At 38.2% G+C, this 23,727-nt stretch overlaps 1 protein-coding gene across 1 annotated transcript; it reads right to left on the bottom strand.

The window, feature by feature from the left end:
• Positions 1 to 111: 111 nt before the first annotated feature.
• Positions 112 to 23,213, bottom strand: LOC140924054 (sushi, von Willebrand factor type A, EGF and pentraxin domain-containing protein 1-like). The gene is made up of 19 exons (XM_073374054.1): positions 23,044 to 23,213; positions 21,967 to 22,128; positions 21,203 to 21,400; positions 20,271 to 20,462; positions 17,059 to 17,262; positions 16,411 to 16,671; positions 15,479 to 15,724; positions 14,575 to 14,787; positions 13,239 to 13,450; positions 12,545 to 12,572; positions 9,722 to 9,883; positions 8,944 to 9,141; positions 7,955 to 8,197; positions 4,706 to 4,909; positions 4,051 to 4,311; positions 3,178 to 3,421; positions 2,246 to 2,458; positions 990 to 1,196; positions 112 to 297 (listed from the first exon to the last, which is right to left on the bottom strand). The coding sequence occupies exons 1-16, from the start codon at positions 23,144 to 23,146 to the stop codon at positions 3,249 to 3,251; spliced, it is 3,060 nt and encodes a 1,019-aa protein (XP_073230155.1). The 5' UTR covers positions 23,147 to 23,213; the 3' UTR covers positions 112 to 297; positions 990 to 1,196; positions 2,246 to 2,458; positions 3,178 to 3,248.
• Between the last annotated feature and the right edge of the window lie 514 nt (positions 23,214 to 23,727).

Here is a 23,727-nt window from a genome sequence, read left to right as displayed (position 1 = left end):
CTGTCGAGGAGACGGGACCGTGGGAATGGGCAGCGAAAACAACTCGTGTCGCACGAGGTACTTATGAGATCTGTCCCTGCCTCATGTGACCAGCAAAAGCTGAAACATGTATATTCTACTGACTCGTGTTTCCTTGGAGTGGAAGAAACAATTTTAATCTTCTATTATTTGCTTAACACTTGACAGACCCACAGAAAAGACGTAATATAGTTAGCATAACTAGGAAATTGAACTATTTATCTTGTCCCGTCCTTTAGCAGCTTCTGATTGCTAACCATTGCTGGACATGAGCTCTAGCTCAACCTGTTGAATTATAAACCAAAAAAAAAAAGATAAAGGATATACTGGGAAAACTGAGATCAGTTATTAAAGGTTAGTTCTAAGTTGCATTAATAATTGTCTCAATAGGATGGCCTTAGTTTCTTGGAGAACTCTGGAGTAAATGTGTAAACGAGAAAAAATCACTATCTGATTGTTAATTCCGGGATGCAGGACAGGTCAAACAACCTTACCTCTAGTTAATGACTCGGCCTTAACGAGTATCAAGGACTCGGAGAGACAAAGGCTTTATATTTATTACAAATTTATTAAACTTGAAGATACACAGATTTTTATGAACAGGTAATGGCATGGATTTGGCAACATACTGCACAAAAAGTGTCAGCAAAACTGAGTTTTCATTCAAGAATTATATTTGCAAAGATAACTTTATGACAAAACGGGAATTGTGAACAAGGGCTTAAACTCCTCACTAGTTTCTTGGTGCATTGTAGAATTATACCAAATTACCATGATCATTTGTTTTCCTTCGATTCTTTGTTTTAGCTGCGTTTCAGAACATCAATAGCCTTTTCCTAGTGTTTTTCTTTTTCTTTTTTTACGTTGCTTTTTCGTTAGTTTGTTTCTCTTTTTAGTATAGCTTTTTATAAACCTTTTTTAAAGAAACACAGAATGCGGAAACCCAATGCTAGTATGAGTACGTTACGTACCTACAACACCAGCAGAAACTGAAATTTTGTCCTTAATGCACTGGTATTTTTCCATGCAGAAAAATGGAGGGATGAAAAATGGATCTTTCAGCAACTTGAAGAAGTTTTCCTTTATGTTGTTCTGGACGTTAGCATCATGCGCGTCGCCATTGTAGGAGTAATAATGCATCCCGTTAAGTTTTTTAATCTCTGACGGACCAGCATTGACTGTGAGAAAAATAATACCCAGTTGTAGTTTTTGTTTTAATACAATCAAACCGCCAGTATGTAACCACCCAAAACAATAACGCAAACTTAGGGACGGACGATTAGAAAACGAAGTACGCCAATTAACACCAATTAACCCTAAAAAATATTCATGCTATGCCAAAACAAAACTCATACAAGGAATTTGATAACGCAAAAGAATTCCTGCGGCTCGAAAATTCCCCACCCCCCCCCCCCCCCCCGCCATAATTGTTCTAATGGTCAGTCCCTTACGGGAGATGGTTGCTTACGAGAACCCTGCTTCGAGAAGAGATTCGGACTGATCGTTTTCACGGAACTAATCGCCCCGTATCAGGGAGTCCGGATTCCGAAATCCGGGAAATTTCTGCTTGTGGAATCCGAAATGCGGGAAAATTTTCCTGTGGAATCAGGAATCCAGGGCTTTGGAATCTGGAACATGGCTTAAGGAATCCGGAATCCCTCTAACGATTGGAATCCAGGATCTAAGTTCCACTAACCGAGAATCCGGAATCTAGTACCTGGAGTCCGAAATCCACGGTGTGGAATCCAGAATCCAAGACTGGCCTGGATTCCCTTTCATGGGGCTAAACTAAGATCAGTAATTTATAAATTATTGCATGCAACTTTTAATTTACGATATGTACAGTTCCATGTTGTTATACTAGAAGTAGAAGTTCCTTATGAACTGTGTGCAGCACATTACATACAGTGAAGATAGATTATAAATCAAGTGGTCGATAAACCGTCATCCTCAGGAGGTCATAGGTTCGAATCCTGTTGGGGAATAAGATTTTTTTTCTTGGTCCCACGCTCCCGACATGCTGATTAAAACATCTTCACGACAATAAAATAGTTACTTAAGCAGTTAGGCCAGGAAAAAGGTCCGTTTAGTGAGATAAAAAAAAAACTCAGTTGGTGATAAACGAAGTTTTAAACATATGAAAAAAACTGACTAACTGAATGAAGCGTTGAATTGACGGCGACTGAGCTGCAGAGGGGAGTAAACAAAAAAATAATAAAAGACTTACAGGAGCAGTTAGGCCAGGGATTAGAATTTTTGTAACGTGGAAGCCACCCACTCCAGTAATTCCACTCCCCACCATCACATTTGTACAGCAGAGGGGGAGTATCTTCAAAGTCAGTTCCGCTGCTGCAGATTACTGCACAATACAAATAAAATTCTGATGTCATGCAGGCCAGGGCACCATTGCGTGGTGGAGGAAAAATCTGGCAAGTTTTTTCTGTGGAGAAAAAAATGAATAACTAAATAAACAAATCAAAGTCAAGTCAAGTTTGGTTAACCACATTTCCCCTCTGACTGTTAGAACACACATAGACGTAAAGTAACTACTACATAAACTAATTATGAAGAACCCCCCCCCCCTCCTGTTACAAAGTTTGCAAAGTGGTCAGTGTTGTGTTGGCCATATAGATCTGACAGTCAGGCTTATAGACATGCTAATTAGAGGTTATAGCCATATGCATAGACACGGATTTTATTATAACGGAAAGTCAGACTCCCACGTTCCAGTAGTCCTTGGACTCGTCTTTTCTACATGTTTGTACCTTCAGTTGGTAGTAAATACCTCATGCATATCGTCTCGCCGTGCATGTAACGATTTAATGGCAGAAAACTTTAGGGTATCAACAAACTCTGTACGTGTGTTGCGGCAATTAACAATGGGAAGAGTTTTAATTAATTTGCGCTAAACAGACTCAACTAAGTTGTTTAAGTATGGGGGGAAAGACTCGCCCAAACAATCGCTGCATATATTTATACGACTGCATGTATTTAGCGACTGACTGGATAACTAAGAGCGCAATATATGATGCGAGATTGGTATAGGGTGGAACTTCTTCCGATCTCTTAAGCAGCTTCTATGCATGAGGACTCTGCTCTCTGGCTTTCTCCTAACTGTCATCACCACCAGTAATCCCCCTACCTCATTATACGACTCACTTTTCAATATGATCCTGAATGTACAGTTTTTGTTTTCGTTACCAGACTGGTCCTCTGCGGTATATGTATTTTTATAGTTTCCAGGAACCCGAAATGTTGCTCCAGATTGAAGGCTGGAAGAGACAGGGAAGCACCCCCGAATTGTCAGAGAACACTGGAAAGTCCCAATTCACTCTTATCGAAGAAACTTTCTCTTCACGCACGATGTCCTTGGGGCATTTGCTAAAAGTTGGTGGCTCATTATCTATGAAAGAAAGCATTACAAAAGAAAATTTATAGCTTAAGATTTCTATCAGGGATTTCTTTTTATAACAGAGTACATTTTGCAGATAAGAAGACAGGAAGGGTACGTTCTCCATGCAATCCCTCCATCCTGTAATGCCGATGATTATTTTCCGCATCTCACATCCCGTTCATACTTTCACTCCCGAATCTCAATTTTCTGTAAAATCCTAAATACCAGCTTCCAGATAAGCAAGCAACTCCCAGATCCCGAGAAACCTATAGGAGACCCTCGACAAGGTTTAGCAGCTCCTTGACCCTTATGCGTACAATTATTCAATTCAAAACATGCACTGATGTATTCTTCACAATATTGTCTCTATACATTTCTTACTGCATTCGCCTGAGAATACAGCCGTCAACTCCTCGCTTCTCTCAGCTCGAGAAGCGCAGGATACTGTTGCATTGATGGAGAAAATATAGTTCTCTCTAGTTGGTTATCATTTCCAGTATTCTTAAGACCGTTATTTTTCAATAAAATCAGTGCCGCCATTATAAGGAGATATTTAATGACAATTTGTGTCGTAAGGGTGCAAAGGGCTTCGAGTCAGCTAGCCAGCGTACCAGGAGCATGAGGGATGTGTTCCTTACCTCTGATTTCAACGTCAAAGATACATTCACTGTTGACATTTCCAGCACTATCAGTGGCGATAATACGGACTTCAGTCTCGCCAATGGGAAATTCTTGAGAAGGCTGATGACTTGAGTCTACAGTTATCTTTGCATTGGGATCTACCATCTCAGAGTTGTCTGTCACCTTGGTGCTCCATAATACCTTTCCTGTTGCTTTTCCTTTGGTGGTAACTCCTCTTACTTTAGAAGGGGGACAAGACATTCTTGGAGGCTGGCGATCTATAAATGTACATTGATTTTAAAGTTCAGACTAAAACAAGTTGAAAGAAAAGTGGTAATTAATCTCATATGCTTATCTGTGTGTATTAAAAGCACCTACTTATTGAAAACTAGCACTAACTGGAAAATTGTAAGTGCGTTCGAATTTTAGCTGACAAAAGAGCCGACATTTCGCGAGGCCATCTAAGGAACGGGACCAGTAATTCCAAACAGATGCTGTGTCACTACACCAATCTGCTGATTGGTTGAAATTTTGCGTTAACCAATCACAAGCGTTACCCGAGCTGGGAAGTGATCAAAATAGAATTGCGCATTGAGTTTAGAGGGCGTTCTCCTAGCGTCGAACGCAAAAAACCCGAACAGGGAAAAGGAGAAAAAAAAAAGAAATACTCACCGACGCAATTAGGAACTTGAACGTTCCATGTACCATTATGCAGACACCCTAAATAAGCTTTAGTGTCATGTAGTTCATCATCAGTAAAATACCCGTCAGCACAGCGAAACCGACACATACTGTGAAATTTCATTGGCTGGGTGACACACTCTGGGGGTTGCACAGTTGCAAACTTGACAGGCGAAAGTTTAGGGCAGTAAATTGCTAAGAAAGAAAGCGGATAAAAATAAAGATAAATCCTCCCTCGCCAAGGGCATGAACTAATGAATTGAAAGCTGAACCACTCAGTGTATAATTCTAAAACCAACTCAGTTTTTTAACATCGTAGGTTGCCCGAAAGACAAACTGCATCAATTGCCCAAATTAAGTGGTATAGGTCGTTTTCACTAAGAAGTCACGTGACATCACTTTCATGAAAATAAAATTTAAATGATTTTACCTGCCAAAAACGTTTAGTGGGTTATATTTTAAGCAAAATAATAGTGATTTGGTTTTTCAAACCCGCACCATTTTGTTAAAATGGGTAAGTTCGTAGCTGGTCACGTAACCAGTGTGATTTTTAAACTAATGAATCACCTCTTTCTGAACACAAATTTGGCACTTAAATTTCGAGGAAAATGTTGAAAAGATGACGTGGTAACGTTTACAGCACATCTCAGCGTAACTATCAAGCTTTTAACAAGACACAAACAAAAAGTAGTTTTGGTTGCCATGTTGGAGGGCAAAAGTATGCCCTCCAACATGGCGGCCAAGACAAATCATTCTACGTCGTTGAAAAATCAAAGTGCCATAAAATATCTACGTTAAGTGCGTATCCTCTCAAATTTCGGGTGTAAGATAAGTTCTGTCAATTTCTGGCATTAGAGCAAGATTCCAGCTCGCGTCAGTCACGTGACCTCTCAATGCATGTGGCCTACCGGGAGTCACTTCTTCGTTGTTTGAGTAGACGCTTAGTGATCTTAAATTAAGGATGGATTTATTTGCAGCATTGACGCGTATAGCCGTATCATTTGCCCCGTGCATAGTTAATAAAGTGCAATGAAACCTGTTAGAATTCTTTGCTATATGCATTGTTGGCTTTTTTAGACTTCGGACCGTGAACAACGTTCAACAACATTCCTATCATTTTGAACTTACTGACCAATACAAACATCACATTTATTGCCAACGAGGCAACCGAGCTAAGAAGCGAAATTGCCTCGGCGGCATAATTATAACTCCACGCAAAGTAGGTAAAAACTCTCAAATTCTGCGTAACCCTCTAAAATTTGCATTTTTGACCATATTTGGGTGTAAGTAAGATTTCATATTTGGGTAGTGACGTCATTTCTTTGTATTTACAACTCATGGTCGAAATTGACCACTCCAGAAAATATCATAACATGGCATAATGCTCTTTGTTTGTCCCCCAAAAATTTTGCATAAGCATTGTCTTCAGTTTCTCTTGGGAGTCAAAATGGCCCCAAGAGAGATTGAAAACAGTGCTTATTCAAATTTTTGGGGTGACAAACAAAGAGCATTATGGTACGTTATGGTATTTTCTGGAGTGGTCAGTTGGGTGATTCAGTGTGCAGCTGTTCCTTGTCTGTTTAAGAGGACCTAACAGGTGAGCAAGCTTGAATACAATTTCTAGTTTGAAAGGGCAATAAGTGCTCTGATTTGCTTTATAAATTGCGTTAAAGCAGTAGCTGATCAAGGAATAGGGTTTTACGCTCAGCTTGGTCTTCGGATTTCCTAGCTGAAAGTCTAGTGATCCTAAAATTATAGGGATCAAAACTTACCTTTTCGAAAATTTCAGCCCGAAAATTCTAGGTGACATTTTTAGGGTAAAAATCGGTTAGAAATGGGCAGTTATACCATTTTTTTAGAAGTTCGAAAATCCTAGGAGAGGCAGGAAGGCAGGAAATTTTACAACAAATGTTCCGAAAATTCTAGATCTCAAATCGTCTTCCGAACAGATACTTTCCGAAAATTAACGTTGGGTGCCCCTGACAACGTATTTGCAGACATTTGTTTTTTAGAATTTATTTATGTCTTTCGAGAGATTTTGTCAACGAGCATGCTTTTTGCAGCTCGATTTACATTGAGACAGCCCTAAACTCCCGTGAGGAATTCATCGAATTTGCAGACCTTTTGTTTTGAAGACTATCGTTATGCCTTTCGAGAGACTCTTTGCTCTTTGTCCCGTGACACTCGCTCATTAGATCTTTGTATTTTATTCAAGTTTAAATTTTAAACCTCTGCTACATTCCGCCCCATTCTTGCGCTTTTGACGCATTTTACTTTACACCGATTGTTCCTATGTATATTACCACGTGAAATATCTTTCTTATCCCTGATGCAACCGTTGCTCAAAATTTAATTATTATTTTTAATTTCAGCAATCAAAGGCCTCATTTGAACTATATTTTTCTTTCTACGTTTCTAGTTTTGATACAATGGAATTTTCCATGAAACAAGTGCTAACTTGCTCAGATTTACCAACAGAGCTTCAAGCCATGTTGTTTAATAAAAGTGAAAGCCTAGAATGTGCGAAAGTTGTTGTTTCAAAGTTGGGTGCCATCCTTTTCTATAGCGGAATCCATTTTAAACCTCTAAGATTATGAAAGAAAATCGCAAAGATCTCTATAGGCACGTTCCACAAAAGATAAACGAATTCGCCTCGTTGGCACTTGCCGGAAGGTACCCCTAGTTTATTCAGTCACAATTTGTGAATAAAAAACAAAGATTGTGCATGGTCAGGAAGCTTCTAAGGTCCAACATAAACTGGCCCAGCACCGTTTCAACCAGTCTCCTCTACAAACTATGCCATGTGGAACTTCCAATTAAGTTCCAAAACTAATGAATTTCAACTGTTAATTTTGACAGCAGTAAATAAGTATCATGACGTATACTGCAAATGAATCCACGCTACATTTATTTTTGTAATTTAAAACTGAAATCCTTAAAAGAAAATGTTTATTCCGAGTAAACGCTCATCCAACCTGTCATGTCATATCTGTTTAAACTTTGTATCGAAGGATAAAACATTAAGACTGTTCATAGCTTTCTTTCCCAAAAAAACGGGGCAGTGTGAAAATGCAGACTGCAGACTGACTGCGGACTATTGGTTAGAAAACAATGGGACTATTATTGTCACGTACTCATTTGCATGTTGAAAACAATAGTCCGCAGTCTGCACTTTACACTGACCGCCAACAGAACACATTTTATTATAAAATTTATTTTAGTCGAGTCACATTCCAATACCTTCACAAATCGTTGGAATTCCAGACCAAGTTTTGTCGAGTTGACAAACACGCTCCTTGGAGCCTTTTAGCCGGTACCCACGATCACATTTAAAGGAGCAGCGGGTCTTGTAGCGCGGGACATAAGGAGCTGATGAACACTTTCCAGAAGGTGGATTGGCGTTAGATACAAGAACTAGTGGACATGTAATAGCTAAGAATAAAATAGAAGATACACGATTTATTGCACGTGTTATAGCTAAAACTAAAATATGTAAGGTAATGGTAGTAACTTATTCCTTCAAAGACATCATCATCATTAACATTATCATCATTAACCTCATCATCATCAACGTCTTCATCATTAACGTCATCATCATCATCTATTTATGCTACATAATTTTGAAGAAATCAAAATCTATTTGTCTTCCTGAAATACGAACATGCACAATAGGCCTATGGTATTTTGGGCAATGAGGCCACCAAAAATGTGTGGGGTCAGCTTATAAAAACTCGAGGGAGGTTACCCAGAAAAAATTAAAAGCCTATCCACTATATGTTGATATTAGTAACAATTAAATAGTACTAAGAGTGATGAGTGGAAAAACTGGCGATAAAAAACGAAAACAAAAACATCACAATCAACTTCTGAATAGTTCTCCCTATATCTTCGACATCAATGGCTTATGGGATTAGGATCACCGTAGTTATTAATTAAAAGTGGAATGGTTATAAAAGCCGTTCGACTCCTTTGTTACATGTTTTTGTTAGCTTTTTAGGACCTGACCGTGCACAACGTTCAATAGCATTCCTATCATTTTGAACTCACTGACCAATAGAAACATCGCATTAATCTATTCAGTCACAATTTGTGAGCAAAAAACAAAGGATTGTGCACGGTCAGGGAGCTTCCAACATGAACTACAGCACCGTTGTTTCAACTATGATGTTTGCCGGCTTTCATAACCAGTCTCCTCTACTAACTATGGGATCACATGACTTTTATCTTACGAGAGCAATAAGGAAGTCCTCCTGTCCACTCCATGTGATTGTTTTTATTCACGATGCACTTTCTCTCCACATGCGCACTTCCTCCTTCTAATTCATAACCTTCATTACATTTGATGCGGCAAACTGAGTTGTATTCAGAGTTGCAGACACCAACTAAGGACCCATTTATTGGAGGGGCAAACGGATCACAAAGTCTAACTGTTGAAAATAATAAAGCACATTATTAGAAAACGAATCATTGGATAATGCAATTCAAGAACTCTGATTAGCTTAGCCATCATATGAGCCATTATACCAAGCTCTCCAAATATCGTAACTGTACGCGTCTGCTCAAATTTAAAAACAAGCTGAAAATCGGTTGTTTTTACAAATAAAGTCGGGAATAATTCTTGATATTTTGTGAGCGTTTTTTAATAAAACAATGATTCCACTTTCGCTTGCTGGATATGAAATGATTTTAGCCAACTCGGCGCTATGTGCCTCGTTGGCTATCTATCATTTCATATCCAACGCGCACTCGTGGAATAATTGTTAAATAGACGCCGCGGTAAACAAATCTTATATAAAAAGTGATACGTTCTTTTAAATTTAGTAGGCAAGGGGGGGAAAAGTCTAAAGCAAGTAACGGCTATAATTATAATTTTATGATGTAAAAGTAATAACGTCGTTATCAAATGGTGAAACTGGAAGGTAGCTATCAGGGGAGCGAAACTATAAATGTGGGGAACAACAGATAAAATGAAGGTTAAAGTAAGCAAACTGCAAACTTCTTTCTTACTTGTGCATGGAATGTCCTGCATTGGGTCCCCTGAATACCCTTTCAAGCATTTGCAGTCACTAAAAATATGACTTCCAAGAAGATTGTGACCCGAATTTACCGGGCAAGGCTTACAGGAACTTGCAAAGCCAATGTAATCTTTGTATGTGTTATGTGGACATTCTAACATTTCATGGAAAAAAAGAAAAAATTAATTAAACCCAAAATTAATTTTTGAGTAGCTAGAAAGCAGGGGAATTACGCGCTGTGCAGAGATTAATACTGTGGGCCTCCGCTATCCATTCTGTGAACAACCAGGACCTGATTTAGGAAAGGCTGAATCGCACGATCCAAAGGAAACTTTCATGTTAGTTTGGTCAGTATCCTTTAAATCACAAACAGGCAGGGAGGCATGATAAAATAAAAGATTTGAGGAAAGTTTTTGTTGTATGAACCATCTGAACTATAAAAATAAATAAAGAAAGAATTTGTCTCGAAATCTGAGAGAAATCCCTGTGCCAAGACAGAACGCACAGACAATAATCATAAAGCTTTCAAAATTATAAGTCTCGGTCTCGAATTTTGAAAGCAGGTTCTCACAGTCTCTCAAAGTCTAGAATTACGGTACTATACCTTTTCATAATTCGCTCTGAGTGCCAAACATAAACTACTCTTGATCTGAACTTTTATAAATGTGGATAAATTTTCTTGGACCATTTAAGAATGGGCTGGCATCCCTCGTTAGTTTTTTTTTACCCTAAAATTTTATGAGTCAAATAAGTTGATGACCAATAAAATGCGATTTGGTAAAGCTTCTCAAAGTGTCAATCCCGATTCCTTTTAAGTCACAATGAATATTAAAAAAGATTTAGTATGCAATATTACACGAACGCTTTGCGATTTCCCCTAGCTGATATGGTTGGCAAAGCATATGGAAGCATGAAAAATAAAACAACTCTCTTATCACATTGCCGTCAGTAAGACCCTAAGCGTCCAATTGGGCATGGCAGAGACTGAAAACAACGCAGTTTCCGAAGTACGTCAGAAATCCTTAGGCTATTTTATTCGGTCGAATAACACACCCACCTCTACATACTTGCCCTTTGGAACCAAAGAACCCAGCGTGGCATGGCACGAGAGCGGTGCAACAAGTAACTAAACACGCCAGAAACACCACTCCCTTAAACATGACTAGACTTCCAACCAGCGGCTTATTTAGAAAATTAAAACTGCTTACAGATCAGTCTACCTTGTCGTTTAGCCTTAACGCAAATGAAGCAGTACACTGTCAGTTTCATAATTAAAGTAATAAATTTTAATGCTCGATATGAGACTCAGGTGGGAAAACAATCTTTGTACACACTTCTTTGAGTATCCACATCAAAAAGGAATTTCAACTTGATTCCAAGAAAAAGATGAACTTCAGTTATAATTATCATGCTATTAGTATAAAAGTGACTTCGTTATGGCGCTCAAGGACCAACTTTTGACACAAAAACTGAAGAGATTAAAACATCTCATTATCTCCCCATAGCTAAAAGCCTTTTATTATAACGCAAAATGGTTTGTCTTTCATATGAATTCCGTCAGGTGAGAAAACACTTTTGACTGATAGTATTTTTTAAAATGGAGGCTGACAAAGCATGATTTGTACTTTATCCGGTCTAATATATCCTAAACAAATATCGGCATCCACTCTTTTTAAATTATATCTTAACTTACATTTGAGTCCCGAGCTTCCCTTTTTTTTAGAAAAAAGTATTTATATGCCTTCTGTTTTTTTCTTATAAAACTTTAAAACTTTTTTCTAACTATTAATCATTACATTTAACTTTAAAAACCTTAAAATAATTGTATTAGAGTAAACCCTAGAGCGGAAATATCATAATTTATGATAAAGAAATATCATAATTTATAATAACATGAATCAAAAAGTAAAAAAGCAGAGGTTTTAATGTTTCCAAACAATTTACTGAGTAGGGTTCCAAAATGAGTTTACGCTCTGATATCTTCTAAGTTATTTGAGATTGAGGGGAAAATTGGTTGATTTGTTGTCGCCTGTTGACAGATCTTTGTCATCTTTATTAACTAGACTCCCTTGCAAATTATTGTCAGAGGTTTTTAAACAAAGTAGAGAGATTTTTCTTTCTTTCTTTTTTTTTTTTTTGAAAACTCCGTCATAGAATTACTGCTGACAGCAAACAACGGTATGTCAAGTTGTTGGTGCAAGACACAACCATACAGTTCCGATTATTTTCCTCTCCGAGCACACCTCTTTTTATATTAATAAGGGGTTTTAATAAAGGGGACAACCCCGGGACTTTTGAACTAACCAAATTTTCTTCGTATCACTCCTCTGTTCCAATGACCGCTTTCCCCTAGCCGGCACTCACTTTCCTACTGGAAATTCTAGTGTAGTGTATATTTTTTACGGGTTGTGGGCGCTAGATCCTCCACAGAAGTTCGTTTAGGTGTTATTGTATTTCCACTGTGCGAAGTCAGTGGAGGCGCGAAAATTGAAAGATTCAACAAAAATTTTTGCTCAACCTCGCCATGCCGCTTTGAGCCTCTGTGGAGGAGACAGGACTGTGGGAATGGGCGGCGAAAACAACTCGTGTCGCACGAGGTACTTATGAGATCTGTCCCTGCCTCATGTGACGAGTAAAAGCTGAAACATGTATATTCCACTGACTCGTGTTTCCTTGGATTGGAAGAAACAATTTTAATCTTCTATTATTTGCTTAACACTTGACAGATCCACAGAAAAGACGTAATATAGTTAGCATAACTAGGAAATTGAACTATTTATCTTGTCCCGTCCTTTAACAGCTTCTGATTGCTAACCATTGCTGGACATGAGCTCTAGCTCAACCTGTTGAATTATAAACCAAAAAAAAAAGATAAAGGAAATCAGTTAGTAAAGGTTAGTTCTAAATTGTGCATTAAGAATTGTCTCAATAGTACGGCCTTAGTTTCTTAGAGAACTCTGGAATAAATAGTAAACGCGAAAAAATCACTATTTGATTGTTAATTCCGAGATGGAGTACAGGTCAAAGAACGTTATCTCTAGTTAATGACTCGGCCTTAACGAGTATCAAGTACTCGGAGAGACAATTTTAGGCTTGATATTCATTACAAATGTATTAAACTTGAAGATTCACAGATTTTTATGAATAGGTAATGACATGGATTTGTCAACAAACCGCATAAAAAGTGTCAGCAAAACTGAGTTTTCATTCAAGAATTATATTTGCAAGAATAACTTTATGACAAAACGAGAATTGTGAACACGGTCTTAAACTCCTCACTAGTTTCTTGATGCATTGTAAAATTATACCAAATTACCATGATTATTATTTTTTTTTCTTCGATTCTTTGTTTTAGCTACGTTTCAGAACATCAATAGGCTTTTCCTAGTGTTTTTCTTTTTTTACGTTGCTTTTTCGTTAGTTTGTTTCTCTTTTTAGTTTAGCTGTTTATAGACCTTTTATAAAAAAAACACAGAATGCGGAAACCCAATGCTAGTATAAGTACGTTACGTACCTACAACACCAGCAGAAATTAAAATTTTGTCCTTAGTGCACTGGTTATTTACCAGGCAAAAAGGTGGAGGGATGAAAAATGGATCTTTCAGCAACTTGAAGAAGTTTTCCTTTATGTTGTTCTGGACGTTAGCATCATGCGCGTCGCCATTGTAGGAGTAATAATGCATCCAGTTAAGTTTTTTAATCTCTGACGGACCAGCATTGACTGAGAGAAAAATAATATCCAGTTATAGTTTTTGTTTTAATACAATCAAACTCCCGTATGCAACCACCCAAAACAATATCGCAAAGATGTATTGGTCGCTTGGTGACTGACCATTAGAAAACTTATGGGGAGGAGGGGAGGTGGCGAAGTACAAAAAAAATATTCGCGCAAGGGAAAATTAAATGAAAGAAGATTCATGCACGCCGATTAACCCTAAAAAATATTCATGCCATGGCCTAAAAAAAATTCATACAAGGAATTTGAGCTAATTTGATAACGAAACAAAATTCCTGCGGCTCGAAAATTCCCCACTCCACCCCCCCCCCCCCCATAAGTTTTCTAATGGTCCGTCCCTTACGTGAACCCTGTTTCGAGAAGAGATCCGCACTGATCATTTTTACGGAACCAATCGCGCCGCATCAGGGAAAATCCGGATTCCGAAATCCCGGAAATTTCTGTTTGTGGAATCCAAAATGCGGGGAAATTTTCCTGTGGAATCAGGAATCCTGGGCTCTGGAATCTGGAACATGGCTTTAGGAATCCGGAATCCCACTAACGATTGGAATCCAGGATCTAAGTTCCACTGACCAAGAATCCGGAATCCAGTACCTGGAGTCCGAAATCCACGTTGTGGAATCCAGAATCCAAGACTGGCTTAGATTCCCTTTCATGGGGCTAAACTAAGATCAGTAATTTATAAATTATTGCATGCAACTTTTAATTTACGATATGTGCATCCATGTTGCTATACTAAAAGTAGAAGTTCCTTTTGTACTGTGTGTAGCGTATTACATACAGCGAAGATTCACTTACAAGAGGTTAAAAATAGCAGAAAATAAACCGTCAGCCCCAGGAGGTCATAGGTTCGAATCCTGTCGGGGACTAAGATTTTTTTCTTCGTCCCACGCTCGTGACATGCTGATTAAAACATCTTCACAAGAATTGAAAAGTTACCTGCGCAGTTAAGCCAGGAAAAAGGTTCTTTTAGTGAGATGAAAAAAAACTCAGTTGGTGATAAACGAAGTTTTAAACGTATGAAAAAACTGACTAACTGAATGAAGCGTTGAATTGACGGCGACTGAGCTGCAGAGGGGAGTAACAAAAAAACCTAATAAAAGACTTACAGGAACAGTTAGGCCAGGGATTAGAATTTTTGTAACGTGGAAGCAACCCCCTCCAGTAATTCCACTCCCCACCAGCACAATAGTACAACAGAGGGGGAGTATCTTCAAAGTCAGTTCCGCTGCTGCACATTACTGCACAATGCAAATAAACTTCTGATGTCATGCAGGCCAGGGCACCATTGCGTGGTGGAGGAAAAATCTGGCAAGTTTTTTCTGTGGAGAAAAAATAAATAAATAAACGAACAAATCAAAGTCAAGTCAAGTTTGGTTAGCTACATTTCCCCTCTGTCTGTTAGAGGATGTCATCATTTCAAGGTTCCTGACAAACAGACATAGACGTAAAGTAACTACTACATAAACTAATTATGAAGAGAGCCCCCTTGTTACAAAGTTTGGAAAGTGGTCAGTGTTGTGTTGGCCATATAGATCTGACAATCAGGCTTATAGGCATGCTGATTAGAGGTTATTGCCATGGATACGGATTTCATTATAAGGGAGGGTCAGACTCTCACGTTCCAGTAGTCCTACATGATTGTACCTTCAGTTCGTCGCAAATGCCTCATGTATATCGTCTCGCCGTGCATGTAACGATTTAATGCCAGAAAACTTTAGGGTATCAACAAACTCTGTACGTGTGTTGCGGCAATTAACAATGAGAAGAGTTTTAATTTCTTTAAGTATGGGGGAAAAGACTCGCCCAAACAATCGCTGCATATATTTATACGACTGCATGTATTTAGCGACTGACTGGATAACTAAGAGCGCAATATATGATGCGAGATTGGTATAGGGTGGAACTTCTTCCGATCTCTTAAGCAGCTTCTATGCATGGGGACTCTGCTTTCTGGCTTTCTCCTAACTGCAATCACCACCAGTAATCTCACTACCTCATTATACAACTCACTTTTCAATATGATCCTGAATGTACAGTTTTTGTTTTCGTTACCAGACCGGTCCTCTGCGGTATATGTATTTTTATAGTTTCCAGGAACCCGAAATGTTGCTCCAGGTTGAAGGCTTGAAGAGACAGAGGGAAGCACCCCCGAATTGTCAGAGAACACTGGACGCTTCCAATTCACTCTTATCAGAGAAACTTTCTCTTCACGCACGATGTCCTTGGGGCATTTGCTAAAAGTTGGTGGCTCATTATCTGCGAGAGGAAGCGAGATGCGAGATTAAAATAGAAAATTTATAGCTTAAGATTTCTATCAGGGATTTCTTTTTATAACAGAGTACATTTTGCAGTTAAGAAGACAAGAAGGGTACGTTCTCCACGCAATCCCTCCATCCCGACCCCGCGCCAAATTTTCGCTCAATCCTGTAATGCCGATGGTTATTTTCCGCATCTCACATCCCGTTCATACTTTCACTACCGAATCTCAATTTTCTGTAAAATCGTGAATACCAGCTTCCCGATAAGCATGCAAATCCCAGATCCCGAGAAACCTATAGGAGACCCTCTACAAGGTTTAGCAGCTCCTTGACCCTTATGCGTACAATTATTCAATTCAAAACATTCCAATGTTCGTCTGCACTGATGTATTCTTCGCAATATTGTCTCTATACATTTCTCGCTGCGTTCGCCAGAGGATACAGCCGTCAACTCCTCGCTTCTCTCAGCTCGAGAAGCGCAGGATACTGTTGCATTGATGAAGAAAATATAGTTCTCTATAGTTGGTTATCATTTTCAGTATTCTCAAGACCGTTATTTTTGATTAAAATCGGTGCCACCATTGTAGGGAGATTTTTAATGATGATAAGTTCGTGTCATAGGGTGAAAACGGTTTACAAGTCAGCTAACCAGCGTACCAGGCGCATGAGGGATGTGTTCCTTACCTCTGATTTCAACTTTAAAAATACATTCACGGCCGACATTTCCAGCACTATCAGTGGCGATAATACGGACTAGAGTCTCGCCAATGGGAAATTCTTGAGAAGGCTGATGACTTGAGTCTACAGTTATCTTTGCATTGGGATCCACAATCTCAGAGTTATCTGTCACCTTGATGCTCCATGATACCTTTCCTGTTGCTTTTCCTTTGGTGGTAACTCCTCTTATTTTAGAAAGGAGACAGGACATTCTTGGAGGCTGGCGATCTATACATGTACATTGATTTTTAATTTCAGACTAAAACAAGTTGAAAGAAAAGTGGTGATTAATCTCATATGCTTATTTGTGTGTATTAAAAGCACTTACTTAATGAAAAATAGTCCTAGCTGGAGAATGGTAAGTGCCTTCGAATTTTAGCTGACAAAACAGCCAACATTTCGCGAAGCCATCTAAGGAACGGGACCAGTAATTCCAAACAGATGCTGTGTCACTACACTGATCTGCTGATTGGTTGAAATTTTGCTTTAACCAATCACAAGCGTTGCCCGAGCTGGGAAGTGATCAGAATGGAATTGCGCATTGAGTTTAGAGGGCGTTCTCCTAGCGTCGAACGCAAAAAACCCGAACAGGGAAAAGGAGAAAGAAATACTTACCGACGCAATTAGGAACTTGAACGTCCCATGTACCATTATGCAGACACCCTAAATAAGTTGTACTTTCAAGTAGTTCATAATCAGTGAAGTACCCGTCAGGACAGCGAAATTGACACGATCTGCCAAATTTTATTGGTTTGGTGACACACTCCGGGGGTTGCACAGTTGCAAACTTGACAGGCGAAAGTTGAGGGCAGTAAATTGCTAAGAAAGAAAGCGAATAAAAATAAAGATAAATCTTGCCTCGCCAAGGGCATGAACTACTGAACTGAAAGCTGAACCACTCAGTTTTGTATAATTCTAAAACCAACTCAGTTTTTTAACTTCGTAGGTTACCCGAAAGACAAACTACATCAATTGCCCAATTAATTTAGTTGTATAGGCCGTTTGCACTAAGAAGTCATGTGACATCACTTTTATGAAAATGAAATTTATACGATTTTACCTGCGTAAAACGATTAGTGGGTTATGTTTTAAACAAAATAACAGTGATTTTTTTTTTCTAGCCCGCACAATTTTGTTAAAATGAGTAAGTTCGTAGCTGGTCACGTAACTAGTCTGATTTTTAAACTAATGAATTACCTCTTTCTGAACACAAATTTGGCACTTAAATTTCAAGGAAAATGTTGAAAAGATGATGTGGTAACGTTTACAGCACATCTGAGCGTCACTATCAAATGTTTAACAAGATGTAAGCAAAAAGTAGTTTTGGCCGCCATGTTGGAGGGCAAAAGTATGCCCTCGAACATGGCGGCCAATACAAATCATTCTACTTCGTTGAAAAATCAAAGTGCCATAAAATATGTACGTCAAGTGAGTATCCTCTCAAATTTCGGGTGTAAGATAAGTTCTGTCAATTTCTGGCATTAGAGCAAGATTCCAGCTCGCGTTAGTCACGTGACCTCTCAATGCAAGTGGCCTACCGGGGGTATTCTTCGTTGTTTGAGTGGGCGATTAGTGATCACAAAATTAAGAATTGATTTATTGGCAGCATTGACGGGTATAGCCGTATCATTTTCTCCATGCATAGTTGATAAAGTGTAATGAAACCCGTTAGAATTCTTTGTTGTATGCATAGTTGGCTTTTTTAGACTTCGGACCGTGAACAACGTTCAACAGCATTCCTATCATTTTGAACTTATTGACCAATACAAACATCACATTTATTGCCAACGAGGCAACCGAGCTAAGAAGCGAAATTGCCTCGGCGGCAGAATTATAACTCCACGCAAAGTAGGCAAAAACTCTCAAATTCTGCGTAACCCTCTAAAATTTGCATTTTTGACCATATTTGGGTGTAGGTAAGATTTCATATTTGGGTAGTGACGTCATTTCTTTGTATTTACAACTCATGGTCGAAATTGACCACTCCAGAAAATATCATAACATGCCATAATGCTCTTTGTTTGTCCCCCCCAGATTTTGCATAAGCATTGTCTTCAGTTTCTCTTTGGAGTTAAAATGCCCCCAAGAGAGACTGAAAACAATGCTTATTCAAATTTTTGGGGTGACAAACAAAAAGCATTATGGTATGTTATGGTATTTTCTGGAGTGGTCAATTGGGTGATTCAGTGTCCAGCTGTTCCTTGTCTGTTCAAGAGGACCTAACAGGTGAGCAAGCTTTAATACAATTTCTAGTTTGAAAGGGCAATAAGTGCTGTGATTTGCTTTATAAATTGCGTTTAAAGCAGTAGCTGATCAAGGAATAGGGTTTTACGCTCAAATTTTGACAGAACGAGCTTGTTCTTTGCAGCTCGATTTACATTGAGGTAGCGTGTTCGCTTCTCGACTCAGAACCAGGGTTTCAGTGTTCTCTTTTCCTTTGTGAATTGAATTTTAAGCGGTAGTTGATCAAGGCATAAAGTTAATTCTCAAAACTTTTATCAGAACCAGCGTGGTCTTTGCAGGTCGATTCACATTGACCCAGCCCTCACCTCCCGTGAATACAACGTATTTGCAGACAAGTTTGTTTTTTGGAATTTATTTATGTCTTTCGAGAGATTTTGTCAACCAGCATGCTTTTTGCAGCTCGATTTACAGTGAGACAGCCCTAAATTCCCGTGAAGAATGCATAGAATTTGCAGACCTTCTGTTTTGAAGACTATCATTATGCCTTTTGAGAGACTCTTTGTCCCGTGACACTCGCTCATTAGATCTTTGCATTTTATTCAAGTTTATATTTTTATACCTCTGATACATTCCGCCCATTCTTGCGCTTTTGACGCATTTTACTTTACACCAATTTTTTCCTATGTACATTACCACGAGAAATATTTTTCTTATCCCTGATGACACTGTGCTCAAAATTTAATTATCATTTTTAATTTCAGCAGTCAAAGGCCTCATTTGAACTATATTTTTCTTTCTAACATTCATAGTTTTGATACAATGGAATTTTCCATGAAACATAAGTGCTAACTTGCTCATATTTACCAACAAAGCTTCAAGCCATGTTGTTATTGTTTAATAAAAGTGAACGCCTAGAGTGTGCCAAAGTTGTTGTTTCAAAGTTAAACGCGATCCTTTTCTATAGCGGAATCCATTTTAAACCTCTAAAATTATGAAAGAAATCGCAAAGATCTCTATAGGCACGTTCCACAAAAGATAAACGAATTCGCCTCGTTGGCACTTACCGGAAGGTACCCCTAGTTTATTCAGTCACAATTTGTGAATAAAAAAAAAAATTGTGCACGGTCAGGAAGCTTCCAAGGTCCAACATAAACTGGCCCAGCACCGTTGCAACCAGTCTCTTCTACAAACTATGCCATCTGGAACTTCCAATTAAGTTCCAAAAATAATGAATTTCAACTGTTAATTTTGACAGCAGTAAATAAGTATCATGACGTATACTGCAAATGAATCCACGCTACATTTATTTTTATAATTTAAAACTGAAATCCTTAAAAGAAAATGTTTATTCCGAGTAAACGCTCATCCAACCTGATATGTCATATCTGTTTAAGCTTTGTATCGAAGGATAAAACATTAAGACTGTTTAGAGCTTTCTTCTACAACAAAACGAGGCAGTGTAAAATGCAGACTACAGACTGACTGCGGACTATTGTTTTTAGGGTTAGAAAACAATGGGATTATTTTTGTCACGTACTCATTTGTATGGTGAAAATAATAGTCTGCCGTCTGCGTTTTACACTGATCGCCAACAGAACACATTTTATCATAAAATTTATTTTAGTCGAGTCACATTCGAATACCTTCACAAATCGTTGGAATTCCAGACCAAGTTTTGTCGAGTTGACAAACACGCTCCTTGGAACCTTTAAGCCGGTACCCACGATCACATTTAAAAGAGCAGAGGGTCTTGTAGCGCGGGACATAAGCACCTGATGAACACACTCCATAAGGTGGATTGGCGTTAGATACACGAACTAGTGGACATCTAATAGCTAAGAATAAAATAGAAGATACACGATTTATTGCACATGTTATAGCTAAAAGTAAAACATGTAAGGTAATGGTAGTAACTTATTGCTTCAAAGACATCATCATCATTAACATCATCATCATCTATTTATCCTATTTAATTTTGAAGAAATCAAAATCTATTTGTCTTCTTGAAATACGAACATGCACAATAGGCCTAGGGTATTTTGGGCAATGATGCCACCCAAAATGTCAGTGTTAAAGGGTCATCTTATAAAAACTTGAGGGAGGTTACCCAGAAAAAATTAAAAGCCTATATCCAGTATATGTTGATATTAGTAACCATTAAATAGTACACGAGTGATGATAAAAACCGATAAAAAATTACAATCAACTTCTGACTAGTTCTCCCTATATCTTCGATATCAATGGGTTATGGCATTAAGATCACCGTAGTTATTAAAGTGGAATGGTTATAAAAGCCGTTCGACTCCTTTGTTATATGTTTTTGTTAGCTTTTTTGGACTTGACCGTGCACAAGGTTCAATAATATTCCTATCTTTTTAAAATCACTGACCAATAGAAACATTGCATTAATCTATTCAGTCAGTCAGTCACAATTTGTGAGCAAAAAACAAAGGATTGTGCATGGTCAAGGAGCTTTCAACATAAACCACAGCACCTTTGTTTCAACTTTGATGTTTGCCGGCTTTCATAACCACTTTCCTCTACTAACTATGGGATCACATGACTTTTATCTTACGAGAGCAATAAAAAAGTCCTCCTGTCCACTCCATGTGATTGTTTTTATTCACGATGCACTTTCTCTCCGCATGCGCACTTCCTCCTTCTAATTCATAACCTTCATTACATTTGATGCGGCAAACTGAGTTGTATTCAGAGTTGCAGACACCAACTAAGGACCCATTTATTGGAGGGGCAAACGGATCACAAATTCTAACTGTGGAAAATAATAAAGCACATTATTAAAAACCGAATCATTGGATAATGAAATTCAAGAACTCTGATTGGCTTAGCCATCATAGTATATGAGCCATTATACCAAGCTCTCCAAATATCGTAACTGTAAGCGTCTGCTCAAATTTAAAAACAAGCTGAAAATCGGTTGTTTTTACAAATAAAGTCGGGAATAATTCTTGATATTTTGTGAGCGTTTTTTAATAAAACAATTATTCCACTCGTGCTTGCTGGATATGAGATGATTATAGCCAACTCGGCGCTATTCGCCTTGTTGGCTATCCACCATTTCATATCTAACGCGCACTCGTGGAATCATTGTTAAATAGACGCCGCAGTAAACAAATCGTATATCAAAAATGATACGTTCTTTGTAATTCAGTAGGCAAGGAGGGAAAAGTCTAAAGCAAGTAACGGCTATGTAAAAGTAATAACGTCGTTATCAAATTTTGAAACTGGAAGGTAGCTATCAGGGGAGCGAAAATATAAATGTGGGGGGAAAACAGATAAAATGAAGTAAAGTAGACAAACTGCAAACTTCTTTCTTACTTGTGCATGGATTGTCCTGCATTGGGTCCCCTGAATACCCCTTCAAGCATTTGCAGTCACTGAAAATATGACTTCCAAGAAGGTTATGACCCGAATTTACCGGGCAAGGCTTACAGGAACTTGCAAAGCCAATGTAATCTTTGTATGTGTTATGTGGACATTCTAACATTTCATGGGAAAAAAAAGATATAAATAAATTAAACCCAAAATTAATTTTTGAGTAGCTAGAAAGCAGGGGAATTATGCACTGTGCAGAGATTAATACTGTGGGCGTCCGCTATCCATTCTTTGAGCAACCAGGACCTGATTTAGGAAAGGCTGAATCGCTCGATCCAAAGGAAACTTTCATGTTAGTTTGGTCAGTATCCTTTAAATCACAAACACGCGTGGAGGCACGATAAAATAAAAGATTTGAGGAAAGTTTTTGTTGTATGAACCATCTGAACTATAAAAATAAATAAAGAAAGAATTTGTCTCGAAATCTGAGAGAAATCCCTGCGCCAAGACAGAGCGCCCAGACATTAATCATAAAGCTTTCAAAATTATAAGTCTCGGTCACGAATTTTGAAAGCAGTTTCTCACAGTCTCTCAAAGTCTCGAATTGACCGTACTATACCTTTTCATAATTCGCTCTGAGTGCCAAACGTAAACTACTCTGAACTTTTATAAGTGTGCATGGATAAATTGTCTTTGACCATTTAAGTATGGGCTGGCATCCCTCGTTGGTTTTTTTTTTTTTTTTGTTTTACCCTAAGGTTTTGTAAGTCTATTAAGTTGATGACCAATAAAATGCGATTTGGTAAAGCTTCTCAAGGTGACAATCCCGATCCCTTTTAAGTCACGATGAATATAAAAAAAAATCTATACAATATTACACGGACGCTTTGCGATTTCCCCTAGCTGATATGGTTGGCAAAGCATATGGAAACATGAAAAAAAGAAACAACTCTCTCATCAGATTGTCATCAGTAAGACCCTAAGTGTCCAACTGAGCATGGCAGAAACCGAAAACAACGCAGCTTCCGAAGTACGTCGGAAATCCTTAGGCTATTATATTAGGTCGAATAACAGACCCACCTCTACATGCTTGCCCTTTGGAACCATAGAACCCAGCGTGGCATGGCACCTGAGCGGAGCAACAAGTTACTAAACACGCCAGAAACACCACTCCCTTAAACATGACTAGACTTTCACTCAGCGGCTTAGTAAAAAAATTAAAGCTGCTTACAGATCAGTCTACCTTGTCGTTTAGCCTTAACGCAAATGAAGCAGTACACTGTCAGTTTCATAATTAAAGTAATAAATTTTAATGCTCGATATGAGACTCAACAGGTGGGAAAACAATCTTTGTACACACTCCTTTGAGTATCCACATCAAAAAGGAATTTCAACTTGATTCCAAGAAAAAGATGAACTACAGTTGTGAATATCATACTATTAGTATAAAAGTGACTTCGTTATGGCGCTCAAGGACCAACTTTTGACACAAAAACTGAAGAGATTAAAACATCTCATTATCTCCCCATAACTAAAAGCCTTTTATTATAACGCAAAATGGTTTGTCTTTAATATGAATTTCGTCAGGTGAGAAAACACTTTTGACTGATAGTATTTTTTAAAATGGAGGCTGACAAAGCATGATTTGTACTTTATCCGGTCTCATATATCCTAAACAAATATCGGCATCCACTCTTTTTAAATTATATCTTAACTTACATTTAAATCCCAAGCTTCTTTTTTTTTAGAAAAAAAAGTATTTAT

The sequence above is a fragment of the Porites lutea genome, chromosome 14, assembly GCF_958299795.1.
Source record: "Porites lutea chromosome 14, jaPorLute2.1, whole genome shotgun sequence".
NCBI classification, from domain to species: Eukaryota; Metazoa; Cnidaria; class Anthozoa; order Scleractinia; family Poritidae; genus Porites; species Porites lutea.
This window is presented reverse-complemented; position numbering and strand designations above follow the sequence as displayed.

What these genes read in the sequence shown, in the direction of transcription:
- LOC140924054 (XM_073374054.1), bottom strand. Translation starts at nt 23,146, where the DNA reads ATGTTTAAGGGAGTGGTGTTTCTGGCGTGTTTAGTAACTTGTTGCTCC. An exon ending in AATTCCAACGATTTGTGAAG is followed by an intron (nt 17,263 to 20,270) that starts GTATTCGAATGT and finishes TTTCTTTCTTAG; the next exon opens with CAATTTACTGCCCTCAACTT. An exon ending in AGAGCTCATGTCCAGCAATG is followed by an intron (nt 9,884 to 12,544) that starts GTTAGCAATCAG and finishes ATGAAATGTTAG; the next exon opens with AATGTCCACATAACACATAC.